The 22,331-nt window shown below is 41.4% G+C and overlaps 3 protein-coding genes across 7 annotated transcripts; 2 read left to right on the plus strand and 1 right to left on the minus strand.

Annotated features, from left to right (window-relative positions):
- Window positions 1–8,893: 8,893 nt before the first annotated feature.
- RB195_005806 (uncharacterized protein) lies at window positions 8,894–9,226 on the plus strand (the record flags this gene model as incomplete). 2 transcript variants are annotated; one of them, XM_064178543.1, is made up of 2 exons in its annotated part: window positions 8,894–9,089; window positions 9,177–9,226. In XM_064178543.1, 2 exons carry the CDS (start codon window positions 8,894–8,896, stop codon window positions 9,224–9,226), a joined length of 246 nt encoding a protein of 81 aa, XP_064035579.1. The 2 variants fall into 2 exon arrangements, with proteins under 2 accessions (XP_064035579.1, XP_064035580.1); XM_064178544.1 differs by lacking the exon at window positions 9,177–9,226 and having other exon boundaries at window positions 8,894–9,112.
- A 1,446-nt stretch (window positions 9,227–10,672) lies between these two features.
- On the minus strand, window positions 10,673–17,840 carry RB195_005807 (uncharacterized protein; the record flags this gene model as incomplete). 4 transcript variants are annotated; one of them, XM_064178547.1, is made up of 7 exons in its annotated part: window positions 10,673–10,851; window positions 10,932–10,984; window positions 11,078–11,240; window positions 11,348–11,371; window positions 11,776–11,815; window positions 11,922–11,999; window positions 12,348–12,434. In XM_064178547.1, 7 exons carry the CDS (start codon window positions 12,432–12,434, stop codon window positions 10,673–10,675), a joined length of 624 nt encoding a protein of 207 aa, XP_064035582.1. The 4 variants fall into 4 exon arrangements, with proteins under 4 accessions (XP_064035582.1, XP_064035583.1, XP_064035581.1 ...); XM_064178546.1 differs by lacking the exon at window positions 11,348–11,371 and adding an exon at window positions 11,435–11,483 and having other exon boundaries at window positions 11,068–11,154; XM_064178545.1 differs by lacking the exons at window positions 10,932–10,984; window positions 11,348–11,371; window positions 11,922–11,999; window positions 12,348–12,434 and adding exons at window positions 14,294–14,387; window positions 17,791–17,840 and having other exon boundaries at window positions 11,022–11,240.
- A 460-nt stretch (window positions 17,841–18,300) lies between these two features.
- On the plus strand, window positions 18,301–19,302 carry RB195_005808 (uncharacterized protein; the record flags this gene model as incomplete). Its single annotated transcript, XM_064178549.1, has 4 exons — window positions 18,301–18,413; window positions 18,536–18,570; window positions 19,076–19,141; window positions 19,202–19,302. The coding sequence occupies 4 exons, from the start codon at window positions 18,301–18,303 to the stop codon at window positions 19,300–19,302; spliced, it is 315 nt and encodes a 104-aa protein (XP_064035585.1).
- Between the last annotated feature and the right edge of the window lie 3,029 nt (window positions 19,303–22,331).

Below are 22,331 nucleotides of genomic sequence, written 5' to 3' on the forward strand. Positions count from 1 at the left end.
GAGAAGATTCTCAACGACAACTGACGACGAATTGTTCAGTACGCAGTTAGACCACGACGGAGGAGCACAGCATCAAAAGAAGATCGAGCTGCCTGTTTTGTGGTCTTCAGCCGCTCTCACTGATCACTGTTTCCTGAATTCTGGGAAACAATTGTGTCGCACAAACACTTTCAGCAAATTGTCGAATTCTACCGTCAATTCTAAAATATCCACAACTTATCGGCAGAAGAAGTCCAATCACTTTGTGTAACAATCCCCGCCAGAGAAGCGACCTTCCATAATCTACACGAAGCTGGTGCTGATTACCATTATCAGCGAATCTTTCCCTCATCGACTACCATTGCTATGAGTATCTCGATAAAATTCTTCCGAAGAAGTGCGTCAAAAGTCAGAGCGATCTTCAATGAGTCTATAATCTCTAGAACTATACAAACATTTTCATGCGGCCGTACAAACAAACGTGTGTGCCGGTAGTGAAAAATACTTTGATTTTAGTGGTTTCTGCTACGACTAATCCAGTTTCGCTTGAGTTAGTGTATGCTCAATTGAAGTTCGCGGTTAAAAACCTTTGTAATACCTTCGTACACAAATTTATGGGAACTTAAAAGTAGTATCGTCCTCTCGATGACTGCAACTTTTCTCGTCAAAGATGTAATTAATTTAATAAAATGGCACCTTCTCATCAACGGAACCTGCTTCTCTCCAGAAGTTACAGTGCTACAGTAAAAATTGAGATAGAGTTCCTGACCTGGCAGCTATCAATCTCCAACTTTCTCGTAGCTTTGAGAAGAACTCGACCATTGAACAACAGTTTGTTGTCCGAACACAGAAAAGGAATGGCAAGGCAAGGTGTGGGGTGCAGGAATCGAAAATTATTGCTTTTTATCTTCCATTCCCTCAAATTTCAACCTCAAACAACCATGGCGTGGCCTCGTCGAGAAAAGAAAACTGAACACATAAACTGCTATAAAAGGATTATGCCCATTATTCGGCTACCAGAATCGTTGGAAAAACACTAAGAAGGAGTATGGATCGACTACAAGCCATTTACCCATCTCCAGATGTATTCACTTATGTTTGGCAATGTTCCAATTTCCTCAGTGCCTAAGCTTTAGTCCTTGCATGATGTAAACAAACTAAGAATCTTTGGGAAGCATGCATTCACTCAGGCGCTTTAGGAATCGTTCAGTTCTTCGGAAAAATCAAGCGATCGGATTATCATCTTCTCATTTGCTATTGTTCGCACGATATTACTCTGTTTTTTGGTAGTTAAAGTAAGTGGGCATCTTCGAGAGTGTACTGCCGCACATTTACGAAAGTTCTGACTCAGTAAAAACTCAGCACAGAAAAGCATGTTTTAGCTGGAATGTTCGCAGGATAACAGCATTCAGGGAGCTGGTTGGTAGGCCGACTACATACTTTTCTGGCATTAGATAGAACGAATGCTATCCACTGTATGAAACGAGATTTGGCATGCGATGCTCAGGAACTTTCAGGGATCGAGCAGCTTCCCAGGAGTATTTGCTGCTTACCTAGGGATCTCAGAGAGAACTAGCACATCACAGTTCAAAATGAGAGAAATAGAATATCGGGCGCTACTTTTTTGAGCAGAAGCAAGATTGTAGTCGAACTATACATGCTTTCAGCATTCCGCCTTCTGGTTCATTTGGTTCTGGTTTTACGAAATCGGAACATTGTATGGGATGCAAAAAAAAGCACAGCTTTCCTGTCAATATTAATCCCCATCGACTATGAATATGTCATTTTCGAATTGGCTACATAACAAGGGTGACGCAGCTTTGACATGGAAATCAGCAAGATGTTTCAAATGAGTTCAAAAATCCAGGAAAAAAAATCAAAGGAATCAATGTATATTCCTCGTAAACATGATCTAACGCAACTGTTTGAGCAATTGCACCCGGGTTCAAATTCTTATATCAAAACTGTTGCTAAGAACTAGTAAAAAAAACAAGTTTAAATTTAGCACTTCAAATACATCTTGAATACCTCATCTAAGGGCTTCTCCTACATAGCAAACGAGAAACCAGCGTATTAGTAGTTCAGTGAATACAAATCTATAAGGGTAGCGGAAGTAGTATCAGATTTAAAGATGAAACGCATCGGCTGTTCAGGAATAGGATTTCGATCGGGAAGTCAAGTGAGTGTTAAGTGAGAAAAAGGACTCAGACATGTCTTCATCATCGAATGGGAGATCTAGATCAAAACACCACCAATTGATGGAAAATCACATCGATCGATTGCTATGCGTTGCAATTCACCCGCTTAACGATGATTTCATCATTCCCTATTAATGCTCTTTTTTTTCTAGAGCATCGATGCGTTTATACCTTTTCTACGGACCATCCATCCATCTCAACTGGTCGCTGTTGGCCGCCACGTTTGAAGAACTATATCAATTCATTAATCAATTCATCAACTATATCAATTATCAACATCAATCAGAAACTAAGAAATTAGGTGTAGAAAATTAGTTCATCCATCACCTGTAAAATGAAAGTAAAATAAGCAAAAGCACGTAAATTTACATGAACGATGATGAATATGACAAAACTCGACTTTTGAAAAGCGACGTAATCTCGAAGGCGGCCAAATTTGCTAAAGTTTTCCAGAAAGTTACGTTAATTTGGTTTTGCAGCTACAGCACTGGCGGTGACTTCTGCATTGGGTAATTTCATACACGCTATATATTTCCAAGCTACCTGGGTCAGAATCGTACACAGAGCTAATCCGTGCTTACTGTATTCTCTTTGTTTCTTTTCCTTTCTGTTTTTTCACTACATACTTACTCGATTTGTTCCTGTCTGCCCTTGTTGCATGCCTCTGAGCTGAGCGCTGAGCGTAATAAATAAATAAACGAACAGATATCTAACGCTCTTCACAAAAACAACAGGCAACAGCAAATCTGCTACAAACTCCGCAGGTCGTCTTGAAAATGTGGTATCTTCAAAATCAGAATCCTCCTTTTTTTTCGGAGCACATACAGACCATTGATTCCGGGCCACTAGGGCATCATGGGTGATGATACTGGTAATTAGCACAAATTGGCAAAAACTTCGATCGCACGCAACTTAGAGGTCAAACACTTTTGAGCCTGCGTTAATGGAAGATCTTCTCGAATGAATTCAACACGAACTCGAGAAGAAGAAGGTTCGAGAACTTTAGGAAAGCGAAGTGAGCGAAGCAACTTGTGTTTCCATGTGATTGGCGCCAACAATAAATTGTTGAACTAGATTGCTGCATTTTAAAGCACTTTCTTAAGGTTTCTGTCCGAAACTTGACTTGTGGATTTGTTTTCTGGGAGAATTTTTTGTAAATTGCTTTTATTTCGCCTCTATAGTTTAACTTACAGTGCAAAGTTTCGTATGTTAGCTTTTCCAACAAATAAGCTGTCTAATCAAAGCGACTTTTGAACGAATGTAATTTTCAACCGATTAACGACAAAAATCTAACCAAATTTATCTAAGCGCTCTTATCTCAGTTGGCTACGGAACTGTGACGAGAAACTAACGGAAAGGGCCCAGGGTAGTGGCTGGTTTTGTGTTCTCCGCTGATTCACATCGACACACCCATTCCAAGGATTACCGCGATCAGGGAGACAGGGAGAGCTACCTTTGCTAGATACTCGTTCCTTTCATTATACTGCCCCCAAAAGAAAAGAGATAGAAGCTTTTTTTAGAATTTTATTAGAACTTAGCCGTTGTTAGAAAGAAAAAACGGAGAAAAAGCTGTAGGATCGCACAATCCCCCAATAACTTAGCTTGGACGGCACAGAGCGATTGTAAATAACCATAAAAAAGCTTCAAATCAACGTCGCGAAGATTACAGGAACTCGCCTGGTCAAAGCGCAGAAAAAACATTTCCGAAAGTGGTGCAGAGGGAGGACAACTGTCACAATACTAACCTGGATATAGGCAAAACAGGCCTTAACGCATGTATGCAATGAAATCAATAGACGAATCATGAATAAACCTATCGTGTGCAGCGGACAACTGACAAAAAATGCACCTCTCTTTACGTGTTTTTTCCTTAACAGGTAATATTCCGCACATTTTCGCAATGGAAGAGAACAATTTATCAGTTGACTCCATAATTTCAACAGGAATGGGGAAGTTCCCGAAGTAAAATACAGAAGATGGTCCACAGGATGCTCAGATAACAGGAAAAGAAGCCGAAAATTCGCCTACCTCAAGTATGAACCATTAATTTCGAGCATTTGAATACGTGAAGAGAAGATTAAAGCACTTGCTGATGTTGTAGCAAAAAAAGAAAAAGTCAAACATGAACACACCAGTTGTCCTCTTCAAATGACCATTCCACCGGGACCGTTTGATCCTTAGGGACGAGTATACGATAGAGAAACGACAAAGGCACAAACGAGAGCACAGGGACCACTACACAGTTGATCTTGCCATAGTTATTCCCAAATAACTATGCCAAGATCCACTGTAGATGTAACGTATGTAGACCCACCCGTAAAACATCGACAAGTAGAAGAAATCTTGATGACGATTCGAAAAAAAAACAGGTAATCCGTCATGGTTGGGATGGAAACGGGCAACTGATACAAAACAGATTACAGTGAGCACCTGGAACTATGAGGGATTTCAGTGCTTTCCTGTACTACGACCTCATTTAAGACGGCGTTGACGACTGAGTGATGTGATCTACACACTCCTGCTTGGCGCACAAATTTGGAGAAATTCATAACCATCAACGTCGGGTAAACGAATGGACAACTGGCACAGTCTGGGTGTCACTGACGACAAGGAAAACGTCACCCCACCGAAAAAAGAAGGCCATCTAGCTAGTAGCCGCTTTGATGCAGAAACTGTGGGATTTCGAAAAACTTGTTCGAGAGAAGATAGTAGGAGCTGTCGCACCATCCGTCCCCATTAGTCCCATTGCATCCGAATAAAACGACGGTAACTAAACATGTTTCATAGTGAATCGATGCTCCGACGCCCACCTCTTCATCGATGACCTCAACCGTCGCGCATATTCTTTGTCAATGAGTGCCAAGATATTGTCCGACGGGTGCGAGTTTAAGGGGTAGCGACCGGTTTCACAAAGCCCTAGCTCCGTCTGGTGGATTAGGCGACCGGGAAGACGAAGAACCTCTTCTTGCCGAGAGGTCAGGAAGAGTATTCCAGCATTTAGTCCACACCAAGTTCTGTTTGATGGCTCTTCAAGAAAAGAGGAAGAGTTCGTTTTATAACTACATATACTTACCCACCACGAGGAAATGGTGAAGGCGCAATTTCTTACCTTTTTACAAACAGTAGAAAAACCCGGTGGTCAAAACCCCTCAGGACTTCTGCAGTGACGTCGGACCACACCACCCTGGCGTAGAAGATTCGAGAAAGTAACAGGTTTCCGAAGCAGAGAATTCTCTATTGTCTCTGTTTAAATAAAGGAATTTTAAGATTGGCAATCTACTGGCAATAACTTCTTGAGATAATTTTTTGGAGCCTCTTTGTGGTCAGCAAGAGAGTTCCCGATCTGTGCCCAATTTAAAATAGCGTTACTTATAGGCAAAAAAGTTCGTTTAAAGAAATCTCCAGCGATGAAGATGCCAGAAAGAAAGACTGAAATACCAAGTGGACATTGAGTTTTCAGAGGAAAAAGGAAAAAAGTTGAATTGACCATGAATAAAGAAGCAGTAGGCAGTGATTAAAGAAGAAGCATCGAGAATAAGCGATTTTTTTTTTTTTTGAGGAAAAAGGGAAAAAGTTGCAAAAAGTGCAAATAAGCAAATAGTCGAGAGCGCGATATGACGGTGACGAACAGAACCCGGGGGTACATAGCTCCGAGTTAATAACCGGAGGAAAAATTGCTGTGAAACATTTCAGCCTGCAAGATGTTTATCCAGTGATTTTGGTGAATGTTTACCTCACAAGAGGGTTGAGGTAATACTGTGAATTCCAGTGAAGTAAGGAAGATCAGCCGTCAAAAAAGTCCTCTGTTAGTCCACCATTGTTAACGTGGGCCATGGAATGTGCAATGAAAAAACTTTAATCAACTCTTTTGGGCAAAACAAAACCGTTGGATTTGCTGCATAAGTCAGAAACTGAAGCACATTAGTAAAAATGAAAAGTATTTTTTCACATCACAAAACTAGTATCAGAAAAAGAACGAACTGCTAGAAAAAAGGCAGGCGATCAAAATTGAGGTTGGTGAAGCTTGAACCTTGAAGTATACCGAGTTTTCCGGTCATGACCGTATTTCGGTGGTCATTCTGGATCATCGCCACGGATGAAAACATTCTCTTGGTTTTGAATGTTTCATCGAGCGATGCAGAATTATCCTCAGAATTCAGGGGTGACCGGGTAGGGGATGAAGGGGTCAGGTGGGTATGCATCGTCCAGGATTCAAGGAGTTGGGCTTTTCAAATTTCTCTGTCCTCATTTGCGAGAGCGCTTTCATAATTCTGATCAAGAAAACAAAAAGGAACTGTTAGATTCTTCTCTCCGGGATTCTCTCCCTTTGCTAAAAATGGCACTCGAAAGGAAAATGCCTGATATTTAACAACGAGTATGTATGCAACTGAATAAACATCCAATTGCATAGATTTTGTGACATAAAAAAAGTGAAATCAATCGAAATGAAGTCGTTTTAGGTACCGTTGAGATAGAATGACATGGAACATGTCCAAGGATTTCTATTCATCCTTGAAAGAAATCCATCTGACCGACGTACATAAATACAGCTAGAGACTAGTGTGCCCACAACGACAATGATGTCGACACCGACAACACTCGAAATAGTGTATACGGTAACACAGGACCAGTCTTGGAATCCTAAGATCAGTCCACGATTCCGTTACATAAAGAGATCGAGAAAGTGGAAAAAGGAGAAACGTAAGTGCACTTTGTCGATTGTCATGATGCTAGAGAAATATCAAAAAGGACAGAGAATAACATGGAAGTGTTTTATTTTTCAGACACACCAGTGAAGAAAAAATGCAACGCCCACATGTATGATCAATACATTTCTGCTCGAATGCTCCATCACTATATTTTATGTTTTAGGTCCGTGTTAATTGAATTATGTATCTACTCGGCAGCATTGTTACGTTCAGATTCGCAAAAAACCTGAAGTATTCTAGAGTAAAGTCCGAAGATTTCTGTTTTTTTTATCCTTTTTTTTTGGAGGATTGTTGGGGTATTTCCATGATAGACGAGTAACATTGCATTTGCAGTGATTTATGGTACGTTTACGATTCCTGAAAATTATGATAAAAACTAACGGAAATAACCACCTTCGGCTGTCACAGTTCGAACCTTGGAAAACCAGTTTTCTAGGAGAAGCTTCCGGATGCAAAAAAAATGTTTACGAACACTGTTTTATAGAATTTCATAGAGTCGCAAAATTTTCTTAGAAATAGAAGTGTTCTTTCTCCGTTTGCAAAATGAGTCACTCTTTTCAAACAATATTATTATTTATTTATTTAATTTACTTATATATGCGTAGTTACATGAATCCTTTCCGAACCGAAAAGTCTCAAACCACTATTCTAGTTCAAGATCTCTCATGAAGAATGTAAATGACTTGACTCCTCATCACTTTTTGAAAAATAGGCTGAGAATTTAATTCGAGGTAGTCTTCAAGTCATACATTTTAACTTATATATTCCAGAAATGATTGACTGCTGCAGAAGCAAAAAAAAATTCGCAGCATTCTTCACCCTCCACAACTGCTACGCCTCTTTTCGTCAGGAACATTTGTGGTGGTTTGATTTACAACCGTAGCCCTGCTGCGGTGATAAAAACTGCTTTCAAAAGAACATCGTTTGGAAAAGGTTTTCCTGCATGCACAAACATAGATGCATCGATGTGATCAGAATCGTATTAAAAATCGATTTCTCACAAAATCGCAGAGTCTACGGGATTTTGCAGTGCCTCTAGGTGTTAACGCTACAGTTGCCATAGTTTCTGGTAACGTTGATTTGAGAAGAACTTAAATTGATGCATATTCTTAGATTTCACAAAATATTCCTTTCTTTGCACATTTATACTGGATATTAGCAGACTTAGGTATCAGTAGAATCATAAGTTAAAAATGCCGCAATCGTAACAAAAAAAAATGTGCCGGAAGTTATAGAAAGCAAAAAGTCTCCTCATCTTCCTCGCTTACGAAAATGGAGAACAGAGAAAATTATTACAGCGTACGCACACTATTGGATTACAAAGTAGTTGAAATTTTCTAGGGAAACTATAGATTTTTCATTCACATACCAGTAAACGCTTTGCCATACCCAACAAAGTTGTGCACTATTTTCACTTGGCGTTTCATGCAATTTTTATAAACTAGACTTTTTTTGTAAAACAAAAACAGATTTCGGAGTTTAGATGCGTAATACGTGTAATGAACGAAATCAAAATGCGGATTGGAATGATGGATGAACAGAATGAAAGGAGGACTGAGCGACTAGAAAAAATACCAAATAGACAGGAATAAATGGGATGAACGGCAAGAAAAATTAGAGAAGTTCGGTGAATACTTTGCCTATCGATACCTTTTCAGAGTAGGCCGCGATTTGATCCGATATTCATAACAGGGTAGACCTACGATTTCGATGAAAACAAAATTTCTGTTAAGCAGTTAAAAAAGAGCTTTGTCTATTCAAAAACAAGATACAACACTCTACAAATTTTTGAGGTGACATTATTAAATTTACGTACACTTAAAAAATCTAGTGATCCCGATCTACCGATCCTGATATCAGGGATTCAATAGTGAAAACGTATAAAATTGTAGCCTTTATTAGAATTGCTGAGAACAACCACAATAAAGACATTGTTTGTCAGATTCAACTGAGTTTGATTTAAAGAATAAAGTTACTTCCGGGGCAAAAACCTGAATTCCAGGTGGTATGATTCTACGAGCGCGGCTGAAGTCGGGTGTGGCTATGCGTCAAAGTGGCGAAAATCTCCAAGACAAACTTCAAACCGTATGCCGGTCGTCTGGACTATTTCTGGACGAAATACCGACCACTCAAACAGAGATTATAGAATTAAGCGACTATTTTGGACGAGCTCATGTGGGAAGCAGCGGCGATTTCCTTGGAGGTGCGGATTTGAGAGCAGAGTAGTCATTAGAGAAAAAGAACAAAGAACTTGTTAAAACTACATCTGCAATGGAGCGCTATTTTTCAGACGCAAGGGAATACGAGTCATGGGAAGAGGCGTGGCCTGAAGGAACCTGAAGAACTAGAGCGGCACAAAACTAAACATTTTCATGTGGGTCATAACCGTACGTATAAATGCTTGGTCCCACGAACAGATCAATATATATGCAAATCATGTTCTGTCTGAACGATCAGGAAAAAATCATGTGAACGTGCTATGTGGCATAAGCATTATTCACAACTGTGATAATGTCCTAGAAATACTAAAACACCTAAGGGAACGACATGCTACGACTCAGACATGAGAGTAAGAATGAAGACATGGTTGCGGTGATGATCTGGAAGAGGTCGGACAACCTTGTAAAAAGCGACGACGAGTCCGCTTTCGTTTGGTCTTCCGGTCCAGTCGAAGTACGCTTTTTACGGAGTTCTAGAGAACAGCAGCATTCAGCCTTTCGCAAGCTGTTCAACGAGATCCCGGATAGACTTGGAAACCTTGAAGATTTTATACATTTAAGGCAAGAAATTTGCTACTATCACTCCAAAATTTGAATTCGCGGTCAAGTACTCTGAACTTCAGGTGAGAAAAGATTATTCCGAGGCCAAATAAGGAAGTGTTTCGGGTCCGGGAAGCCCCATCGCGTTATAATACAGTTGTCGATTGCAAATCGTCGACAGTCGCCCGATAGACAGCCCCCTCTTGGTCCAACTCTATTTGTACAGCACACCACGACAACCATTTGACAGCAAAGGCTCGCAAGCCAGCTGGAGCGTCTGAGAGATCTGCGTGGGCGTAAGTCGAGTGGATTATGTACTGCTTGTATAACAAATACAATTACTTTGCAAGCCTTTCAACTTTATATTGGTTGATTTTAAATTCTGCGCAAGGACAGAATGAGGGAATGAAAAATCTACTATTACAAATCCGAGAACTACAAGCAACTACAGCGAAAACTACATTAGCGTTTTTTTCCAATCTTTTTTTTGCTTATTTTCCTATAAACGGAGTAAAACGTTCACATGATCACACCGGAGGTTGGACTCTATCGTTTGTAAATTCAGCTCTTTCTAAATTCTCTGGTTTATAGTGTAGTTTTTTCCTAATACATAAAAGCCGTAGGATTAGAGGTTGTAAGAATTAAAAGTGTTTACAAATCTGCTAGTTTGAGCTAACTTTCATCCCAGAGCTCCTCCCTGCTCCTGTTGATTAGTCGAAAATTAAAGGGTATGGAGAGGGTATAGATCGAGATATTTCTATGCGTCGCATGCAAGTTTCTCGTCTTCTTCGAATAGTTTCACGAAATTCTAAAGAACGCTCTCAATTCCTTCTATTGTACATACACTGGTCGTTTTCGAAAAACACTTGATTTGAGGAAGTTTCAGTTCAAATCGCAAACGCCGTGAAATGCGTAGGAATTAGTGTATAACGGAGTTTATTTTTGCACATAAAAAGCATTGTCTGACATTAAGGTCAGACCAGAATATGGCCCAAGTGTTATTTGATCAGGGAAGATCACTCCGATATCAGCTCTTCTTCTCCAGATTTATACGCGCGAGAACTGCCTTCTTTGTGGCGAGCTTCTTGCGAGCTCGGAACGGTCCATCGACGTGCATGTCACCGAAGATGCGATTAGCCGGTAAATGACCGAAAGGGAAGTGACCGCCTTCATAGATCACAGCAGTGTCGGAAGTGTGACCAGTTTCTGAAAATGATCAATAGATCCACTGATGAACAAACTAATCCTAAAATCTTTCAAAAATATTTCGAGCAGCATAAATCGACCCTTTGAATAAGACTTAGCAAAGTTCAGTGCGTGGTTGATGGTGGTGGATGTACTGGAAAAGAAAGCTATCAAATTAAAAGTGTACCAACTACCCATTGATATTGAACATGAAGAGAAATGATTATATGTTCTCACCACAGCGTACGGGAATGCAGGAGCTGGTGCGACCACCGGCGGTGGTGCCACAATTGGAGCTGATGCCACAACCGGAGTTGGAGCGTACTGTGCAGGCGCCACAACTGGAGCTGCTTCCACTACAGGTTCAACAATCGGTGCTGGAGGAGGAGCGATTGCGATTGCTGGTTGTTCTGGTTTTGAAAGATTTTAGGATTAGTTTGTTCATCAGTGTGTTCTGAAAGTTTAGTTAGTTTTGATAACTCACAAAATGAGAAAAATTGCAGAATTTCTTGAAAACCCCTTGAAGTTACGAACTCTCGTTCTAAACATAGGTTTGTTTATGTTAGTTTTTCTTATCATAGAAATCTTTTGGAACACATCTCACTTTCTGTTATTTTTCGTTTGACACCATAATTTAGATGTAGGACTTGTTTCTAAAGTTCTAAAGATTTTTCTAGGAAAGTTTCTAAAGTCTAATGTTTCTAAGCATCAACTTTGCCTTCAAAAGTCAAAAGATAAAGTCACCGGCGTTAATCAATCTGTTTGGGATGCGCCAACGCGTTTTACTGCAATTCGTAGTCCCTGAGGTTTTGGAAAGCGTGTTGGTCTGCACAATGAGTTGCGGGGCCAGCCGATGATCAAGTAAGTCTTTTTTCAATTATTTTTTATAGGTTCTTTTTTGCTCTGAAAAGTTTTTCTTTTGAGCAAAAAAGACTTTCCACTAACCTTCAACGGCAGCAGTTGGATAGCTCAGTTGGCCAGCGATCTAAAAATTAACTTGCTATTATAACGTGGGAAAATTATTTCGTTCGTTTTCCTCAGAGTCAGAGAAAATTTCGCGATGTTTTTAACTTCCAAAAACCAAGCATTACCCTTGAGTGTTGATGAAGATGATGGAAAGGAGGCAGTAGAACGATCTCATCGTTTCGTTGGTGATGTTTCGATTCTAACTAGACCAGATTTTATACTGTTGTAAGCACTTCCCTTTCTTGCCTCCCACCGAAAAAAAGCACTAAGTGAACTCGATGTACCAAGTGCGAAGAACTTTCTAGGAATTAGGCTTCAATGCCTGTATTGCTCTTCACTCATCATAGAGTGGAAGTGACCTTTTGTGCATGTGTGGCAAGACCACTCTCGTGTTGCTTCTATCCATCTAACTTTTTCTGCCCCTGATTGCGTGAGTTCCTAAAGCAGAACATTCTGGCCCTTCTTTTTCTGCCCTTTCCTTACGAAAACCGAAAAGACCCGAAGCGCCCCTATCAAGGTTCTGTCGAGTCATGTACGGTCCTTACGCCTACATTCAAGAACCGGCGTAACAAAAGCGGTTGACCTTTTTTCTCGAGTACGATTAGATCCAGCATCTCAAACCTCGGAGTCAAACCCATGTCCCAGGTCATGTTCATATTTTTCTTCTTATTCGAAAAGAAACTATATGCATCAGAACTTCATGAAGGATATAGGATAAAGTGCACGGCGTTGATCAATTCCTATGGGGATGCGCCCACGCGTTGGACTTCAACCCAAACTTCGTTTGAGGTTTATGAACGCGCGTGCAGCCTTACAATGACTTGCCGGGGCTACCCTTGTGCCAAGTCAGCGTTTTTATCCTCCCAGACAAGCTTGGTAGCGATTTATCGACTCCAGAAGGATGAAGGGCTTAATTTGCACTGGGGCGGATTCGAAGCTTCGATCGCCTGCAGCCACGCCAGAACCTCTTACCGACTGCACTACATCGCCCCCTGAGAACTTCATACTCATCCCAAATAGTTTATCAGCAAACCAAAGAAATTCGTCTGCGACTGCATAATCCTTGGTTCAAGACCGCTCCAATCTAGCGTTTTCTCAGAGAACCCGTAGAGATTTGGGTTGTAGATTACGGAACATCTAGTGGCTCCGCTCAACTTCCCCTAATCGTCGCAAAAAACGGTGTGGGAGCGGCGTTGGTTCCCACGAGGTGCGTCGGAACAAGTCCCTTTGGTCACTTCCCGTTCCCCTCGGCAGCCTATTCATGAGTCTAAGTCTTGAATAAGGTGCTTGAGGATACCCGTCATAACCGTAACGCACAACCCGGACTCTGCGGGTTCCCTGGGGTTTTCGTGGAGCGTCAATTTCGTAATGCAATCCAGGTGATTAATTAGGGTTGTGCGCTTTATCCTTTATTCTTTAGTGATCTCCTTGGTTCTACACTCACTGGTTTCCTGACGTTTGCTAGTATATTTCCACACTGCCTTTTTTCTATGTGACTGGATAACGTCTGTAATTTATTCATCAGCTTGAACGTTATCATGCTATTGGAAATCCAATACTGACTCTTCCTAGTTTTACCAGCTGTTTTTTTTCCCACAGCGTACGAGCGAATGTTCAAGCAGTTTGGCTGGTTGTGTACTACTTTCTTAAGCTGAACCAAGATTGTTATTGATCTTTATTCTGGCTAACGTTTCGGCGTCGTCGCCTTCTTCAGAGCCTGGAAAAATCAAAGACACGTGTAATCTACCCTCAAAGCCGTCAACAACAAGAATGATTTAGCAAACAGATTATTTAAAAGCAACGTCAGAAAACAGACCAGCCCACTTGATAGCCACGAAATGGATGTTAGCGGACCACCAGTGTGAGAGTTGCGCCGCTAGTATTAACTAGTAACGATGCCCCCGTCTCACCCCGTAGGTCAAAACCCGCAAAGGTCCTGATATGGCGCCAGCTCGTTGGTCACAGCGATGCATTCTTCTTTACGATCAGAAGGACTTTGGCGTGATAAAAACGCGAATGTTTTCGCGCTAGAACGTCTGATTCGCGTGCCAAGATAGTGACAGCTATCTGAAAGGTGTTGTCAGACACTGTCTGCGATGAGCACCAAAGGGGAATGTTTTTGATTTTACGAGCCCGTCAGGTGCTCCTGACGCGGATACAAGTGATCTCCGTTTCGCCAATGTACAGCCCCACAAAACGACAGGTGATTAGGTAGATAACCCCGATACCACGCAATCACCCTGCCTCCCGTTTGGACAAAGATGCAATTCGGTGTCTCACAAAGTCGTCATATGCGCGATTGCGGACAGCTTCTTCAGGTTTACAGGTGGTATGTCCACTACTTTGACTGAGTCTTGCAGACCGCCTGTCGTAAGCTTGCTCGCACTGCATTGCTCATGTCATCCGAAATAAAAGGAAGGCAGAAAGGGATCTTTGTTGCTTGTTCTACCCTGTGGCACCGCCGCTCAATTGCATGGCTCCGATTTGAATAAGAGACCTTTGCTGGGTACCCATTGGACTGAGCAATGCGGTTAGCCATGTTTATGGAGGCAATGCGCCCTTGAGCTTCAGATGAAACCGTTGCCGCTGTCCTAAACATATTTTCAATGACTGACTTTTTGGTTCTCCAGGGGTGCGCCGATTGGTAGTGAATCAGAATGTTTTTACAACTTGGTTTTCGATACCATTTTGTTTTCCAATTTCTCCTACACAAATGAACCTGGACATTGAGAAACGGCAGCCAGTTGTCTTTAGGTTTTTCCCTGGTATTGATTACCGGTTCGCCTAACCTGTTCACATCCCTTTTTAAACCAAACGAACCCAACCTTCTGCCTAGTTGTTTACTTATTGGGTTGCAACAATGGTGATTGATTAAAGCCAGACACTTTATGCTCTATCCTTAAAGTCATCACTCCACGAATCTGAGGTGGTACGGATTTCAGGTGGAGTATTCGTATACGGAATAGTGGATTATGAAAAGGGAGGCGATTCCGTCCATTTCTGCCTAATTGCCATAAAAAACGGCCCGGAAGATGCGGCGCGTGCACAAGGCTGGCGCGCTCCAGTCGAACTCCTTGTGGAAAATGGTGCGCCAGAACGCTCGAGCCGTATCTTCCAGCCGTTTTCTACGGCAGTTAGGAAGAAATGGACGGAATCACCCCCCCCCCCCTCTCCTTAATCTACGATCCCATATATGAATGCTCCACCTGAAATTTGTACCACCTCAGATTTGTGGGGTGATGTCTTTGAGGAAATGGGCGAGGGCACGTAATCCGTAAATACTCCTTTATCCATGCTTCGATCTAATACAGCACCTTTTCAATCTGTCAGTAACGTCTGAAACAATATTCACTACAGCGTACAGGGCGTCTCCTGCTAGAGCACCGCGCTATTTCTCACGACTGTAGGGTCTGCAACGCTCTCCTTCCGCAGTAGTCCACACGTTCGACATTTCCGTCGTTCTATTTCTATTATCTTTTTTGTCAACGAGGCAAACCGACGGACCTTGAAGCCTGACACGCAGCTCGTCACTCGGAGAGACTTTAAGTTAGACGTCTAAGGCGTCTGGTTCTTACACAATGAGTGAGGATTGTGCATATTTGCAATTCGCAGTGATCCCTCCTCGATTCCAACAGCCATCTGCAGCGTGCCGTTCTAAGCGCAGTCGCTTATGCAGTACTGCACAGTACTTCATGTCGTTTTGACCTTACTATATGTACCGTTGTGCCTTTTCGAAATAATGGGTACCATGCTAGTTGCCGTGACCGTGCACGAAGAAACCGAGAAACGGTAGGTTTGGGGTGAGAGTGGCAACCGGGTTAGAGCGAATCCACAACCGGTCTGAGGTGCTCATTAAGATCTGAAGTGGTTACGCCACGATAGCAGTTTAGCAGCTCGAGACTTTTCCAGGTCTAAGCAGTCACGCCTGCTGTCCGCTTGACCTTCGATACTCAGTGCTCTTCTGAAATGGGTCCAGCGAGTGACACTGTAGGAATTTAACGAAACTAAGGTGAACTAAGGTAGAAATGAATAAGTGCTAGACATTGAAAATCAAAAATTCTGATCTCGATCCATATTCTCCAGTTACTGCATGCATTGCTTCTGGTAAGATCATAAAGGATAAAGGATAAAGTTTCTGGCGTTAATCAATCCGCTTGGGATGCGCCCCCCCACGTTCACTTCAATTCAGAATCGTTTGAGGTTTACGAACGTGAATCTGGCCTATACATTGAATTGCGGTGGCTAGCCGATGTGTCAAGTCAGTGTGTTTATCCTCCCAGACAAGTCTGGTGCCAATTTATCGACCCCGAATGGATGAGGGGCTTGGTGAGCGGATTCGAACCTCCGATCGATCGTGCAGGAAGCGGAACCTCTAACCGCTACACCACACCCGCCCCCTGGTAAGATCATACCGGAGAGAATAAGTGCTTTGAATGCTGCTATAAAAAGCTTTGCTAAAGATGGTTTGAGGAGCATCTGGTGGGAGTTCGGCAACGAGGTTTCGAGATAAACGTGGTTCCTTCCTATGCAAATCGAGCGTTCACTCTAGAATTCATTATACTCCTATTTGTGGCCTTTTACTTTACTTTTCTTTTTTCCTTCACTTCTAACCAAAATTAGATTTTAAAAAATTTGATGGCGATGGAAGGTAGGTGGTGACAAACGACCCTGTAATAAAAAAAATATGAATAAAAATCCAAAAGTCGTGGACAGCTTGACTACTTCTGATGTCAACAATTTCGGGTTGATTATAAAATATTATTGTAAAGGACGGCAAAAAAGGAAAAGAGATACTATAGCAGCGGTGATAATGACGACAGCACTGCTTAAATCTGGTAATTTGTCGTATAAAATAGTCCTACAAAATGGAAACCATCAGCTGCAGTGATCCACAGCATTCTGATAGTATCAGAATATGGATTGAGACTACGGAAGTGTGTGATTACAGCTTTATTTCTAGCCGTAAGACTCAAAGACACAGAGAACACGTTGTTTAAGAATATTCGATTAAGTTCGCTGAAAATCACAACTCTCAGTGCTTGTTCTTGCTCGCTCGTCTGTGTTTGACAGTCTTCCTTGCATGTTTGCGGTTCTTGAAAGGAATGAGCTCATCACCAAAGTGACCAAATCCTAAAATTCTACACATGAGAAGTTGCACCGAATCTCATTTTAGAAAGTAGCCATCACGTACCACCCCAGTAGGAATGGAATGGGTAGTGGTGAGCGTGCTGAAAAACGTCTCAGGTTTTCAATTATTCCCTCCCTCTGTACATACAATATACTTACAAGTGCGTATGGGAATAATGGAGCGGCTAAAGCATGTCCATGGTCAAAGTGGCCGAAATCTAAATTGTCGTATGTCGTATGTAAATCGTCTAATCTTATAATGACATATGTGAAGGGTGGCAATCAAGTTCTAAAGTGATCCGATCTTCGGCATGCAGAAATGTCAATTTTTCAAAGGAATTTTTCAAATCAAAACAAAAAAAATTTTAAATAATTTTTTTTTTTTTTTTTAAAAGATTTTTCTCGAAATTTTTCACAATTCAAACATGGTGATCTGCAAACTGAAGACTGACATCGCATACATAGGAAAAGTTGTAAGAAAAGGCATGTGCAAATCGACTCTATTTACATAATTGGACCGTTTTGCATCATTTGTTTTTCCGTAGGATGAATTTGAAGGCTAAAACGGCAAACAAACCTCCGAAATGGTCGTGCTCAAAGCTTGCGTCGGAACTGAAATTTTGCTAAGTTATTTTTTAAATTAATAAATTTAATTTAACCAGAATTTTTCAAATTTAATTCATTACAATTTAATTAAAAGGCTTCCACTGCATATCGTATCAACTGCCCTTTAAAACTCGGAATTCTATTAACTGGCTATAAAATCTGTAAATTTATGAACTACATGCTTATGGACATTTTTTCTTCAGCAGAGATGCGAATGCACGGGGCCGTCCTATTTTCCCTTATTTAACGAACTAAGCCAACCTCTGAGTGGAGACAGCCAGGAGAACAAGCAGAATGTAGGAAGCGTACATCGTTGCAGGTGATACTGAAACCTTCAACAGCTCCCATTTATACCCATGCCCCTTCTTCTACTTTCCACACATCTTCCGCAAGAAAAAGTTCCCAGATAAACCTGAAATCTTTAATGGAGTGTTTTAGGTGATGTTGTAGGTACTCGAAGAAGGCGTCAATACTGATTTTTCTCCTTTGATTGCAAAGAAAATTGCTGTTTTATGTCCTTCAAGTTGCAAGGAAAAAGAGTGTCGCATAAAGGAATCACGCTCGAAGTTTCGTGCAAAGTATATATCTAGTTCTGCTGTAATGTTGCCACTAATTACGCGCATGTAAAGTTGTTGCAATTTAGAAGTAATGACAGTATTTTTTGATAATGATGATTTCTGGAAGACTTCTAAGATGTTAGCAGACGAGTTATAGTTTGTACGTGCTCTTTTTTTTCCAAATTCAAGCTTTTCTTTATAGAAAGTTTTCGAAATGTGGAACTATAGGCACGACTATAAATGGGAGCTGCCGAATGTCTCAGCATCATCTGCAACGATGAACGGTTTCTACATTCTACTCGCTCTCGTAGTCATCTTCACTCAGAGGTTAGCGTTGTTTGTTAAATAGGAAAAAAAAAATAAAATGATTCCTTTCTGATAGAACCTCCTTCTCGGATTGGTAGTTAATTAAATTAGGAAATCTATTGCATAACTCAGCAAAATTTCAGTTCCAATGCAAGCTTTGATCACGACCACTTCGGAGGTTTGTTTGCTGTTCTAGTTTTTGAGTTTATATTAAGGTAGTAATTGAACAATCTTAAAATCTTAACTAGAGTCTTAATTATCGTAAAGGATTCAAATTATCTTAGAGAATTTATCTTAGAGGAAAATTAGTGATCCAAATCTGAGTAGACTGTGCATTTTCAAGAGCTTCAAGGGAAATCTTCCGAGCAATATTAGCCTCCACCTTGTAAAACCCCGTCTTCGAGTTAGAAGTGAACTTCGCGGAGAGCATTTCATACATCATCTTTCAAGCAATAACGCTCCTTTACGGAGACAAATCCGCAATGCCTCCAAACTTGTTGCCCGCAGTGGGATCCCCGCCCCGCACTTGAACCATTATTAACAAAATATTCATTGACTTGCACAGAACCACACATAACTTTCAATTAAAATATGGCCATCACTTCAGATCTTGATCCCTACTTTGGTAGAAACAGTAGATCTAAGATTTACATGGTAAAGATCACCACAGAAGGGCATTTCAGATTTCGACCATTTCGACCACGGTCATGGCCTCTCTCATCACTTCCCATTCCATTCCTTCTGGGGCGGTACGTGACTGTTGGCTTGTTATGAGACCTTGTACGGATTTTCATTTGTGCAATTTTCAGGATTCGGACACCTAGGTGATGACGTGTTCCCGTTCAAAAACCGCAAACACGCAGCAAGGAAGAACATCAAGCACAAGAAGGCGAACAAGAACAAGCACTAAACGCTGCGACCGTCAGCGACGCGAAGTTCGTCCGACGTTCTTGAAAAACGTGTCGCTCGGTGTTTCTATCGGTGTCTTACGGTTCGAAAATAAAACTGCACTCGCAGATTACATATTCATTTGCCCTTGAACCTGTGCATTTTCTTCAAAAAATCATAATACGCTACATCTTATAAGAGCTTATTGTTCGTCAGGCGGAGCACTTCCTTTCCGACGTTTACGTCTTCACCATGGTTGTAAACTGTTTTCGTACTCGCAATTTGAAGGAGTAGAAGCATTTTAGGCGTATCAAGAAAAAAAACCGACGACGTTGGGGTCTCTGTGGATAGATGTGGATTTTGGGACGAAGTTTAAGAATGGTCTCAATTCCTTCAAATCGTCCTCAAAAACAGTGTGAGAAACAGCATTCGCTCCTACGAGGTACGTTAGAAGGCCTCTCGCTTTCTTGCGCTCGCTGCACTCCCCTCAGCAGCCTATTCGTTGGTTCTGATTCAATAAGCAAGTGACTAGATTCTACTTTTCTTTTCCGATTCTCGACCATTCGGTTGCGGCGCGTGTGCAGGGGCCGCGTTCTAACGTGCTTAGTAATAACAAACACCGTTTCCCACGAAGTTCTTTCGGACGATTAAGAAGAATTGGGGGGAGGGGGCGTTCATGTTCGTAACTACTTCCCCAGACTCTTCATCAGCCCGTAGAGATCTCAACATTATCAGTCCCGTGATACGCAGCCTTCAACGTAGTGTCTTTCAGCAGCTGCCTAATCTATTGAAACTAACCTAAGTTGGGTGAATATATTTTTTTTAATGGTGTAAGCACGATGAACCTTAAATTCCACGATATAACGGCGACGTCTACACGCTTAATCTTACGGGAAGCATCGGCAAGAGAAAAGTTTAGTGATATATGAACATGATATTAGAACTTTAGCCTGAGATCATGACAGGGGAATGGGATCGCAAGTATCTTTAACTGAGATAACGATGCGAAAGGAAAGACGTCACCAATGGTCGTTAAGCATTCATTTGGGTTTCTGATGCTCGGTTTCCCAACGAAGATTCATACCACTCCTACCGTTTTAATTTTTTGAAAGTTGATGTTGAAAGCTTGTTGCGTATGCAATCATTAGACAAGTGAACGAAAATAGAATGCTTTGTGATTGAAACTGCGAATAAAACAGCGGTATCATTGGCGTGAAAGTCTTCTTTCAGATAAAGCACAGTTTCGGCGCAGATCCACCTTTCTGATAACAATGCAGACTATCTCCTTTCTTGGAACCATGTTTGACTCTCATTCAGGACTGCATCTTGATCCAAGAACCCTTGTAAGGCACAGTAAGCGGCAAAATGAGTTCATAGCAATAGGCCTAGTGACACTGGTTTTACATTGTTCCTACAGTTATTTTGGAGACTTTTCAGATTTATTCATTTTTAGATCAGCAGACAGCCAAAGCAGGTGCTAAGGCTACTCTCACGGAAAAGCACATTTTTGTAGAAAATATTCTTTCAAACAACGTAGTTTTCAGCACTCACACAGGCGGGGACCAGCATAGTTATTGCTACCTTTGCCCATCCAAAACGTAAAAGCAGTGAAGGCATTGTTTTCAAAGCAAACAATTCAAATAGTGTTCAGAGGGGTATGCGATTTTAAACGTTGGTGTGCGAAAGGTCTATGTAATACTTCACATGACGAAAGCAAATCCAATTAGCTGTAGTGTCACTGGATCAATTGGTGCTTACTCTTTAGATTATCACATTGCTTAACCACTTAATCTTTTATTAGTTGTTGATTATTTAATCTCACCTGCTTCATGGGCTTGAGAAAAGAGAAAGGAAGAAGGGCAACCCTCGTATAGGTAATGGATGCTGCAATGTACTTGAAAAAATAACTTTTCCTCAACTATTCGACTCGACCCTCCTCCATCGCTACATAGCAGGAACGAGGAGCACTGCCACTTCTAAGAAGCTGTTGCCAATCAACAGAACGCTTGAGAGATGTGCTCTGAAATTCTGTATACGTCACAAAACACCTATCCGATCTTCCCAAATCCTTAAGGAAAATGTCCTGTTGTCGCGACCCACTGGAATTCATATCGAAAGTCAAGCATGCATCGCTCGGTCACAGAGAAGAGTTGGCGACAGACGAACAGAAAGAACATACATAGAAAGCAGATCCCAACAGTTGTCAAATTATTTCGACCACAAATGAGATGGGTTTCTATGTTTGCAGCTGCTTATGCATCATCTGTTTGCATCTAAGTAAGTGAGTGAGCAGACAGCATTTGGTGGGTACGTGCAGATCAAAATTATTATCTATGCGCGCAGTTTGTTGACAAGAAGCGTTGATTGAAATGATATAATTGCACCACGGGACCAGTAATCACAGCTCTTCAATGACCGATTTCACGACGCGCACCAGTCTTTGTTGCGTGCTCTCATTTCCAACCTGCACGAGATCATGTGGAGCATCCGTAGAAGTTCATGGATGCCTATTCTGCAGTCTAACCCACAATACATTCACTATATGAGTTGTTGATCGAAATGTCCGTCCTCCGTCAACGTTGTGAATTTTCGTCCGTTCATTTACATCGTCAGTGCTACAATGTTTTCTGCTGTCTTATTCTCCACTTCTCACGCGTTCTAAACGCAGCTCTGGAAAATATGAAGCCGATGTAATGTGCCCGAATCGAATATGAATAGGAAAATTGTTTCGTACCACGTTAAACAATTACGGAGCAGTGATTGAATCAATTTGTTTTCACATTTAGGAGTTGAGCGACAATCCCAATAAACTGTTAACCCAAATGAGTTTTATATGATGGAAAGTCTTCAAAATTGCTTGGCGACAATAAAGTTACTGAAGTAACTTTGGGCTTTGATCTATCAGTTTACTTCTGGCAGTTCAGGATAGCTGCGATTTTCTAATGAAAATTTGAAGATTCATCTTCTATTACATTCTAAAAAAAACCGGTGCGTATGCATCATGGATAGAGTCTTTCCGCAGCAGCAATCGAAGCGATCATAGCCTTTCCC

This window comes from Necator americanus, chromosome I (genome assembly GCF_031761385.1).
Source record: "Necator americanus strain Aroian chromosome I, whole genome shotgun sequence".
NCBI lineage: Eukaryota > Metazoa > Nematoda > Chromadorea > Rhabditida > Ancylostomatidae > Necator > Necator americanus.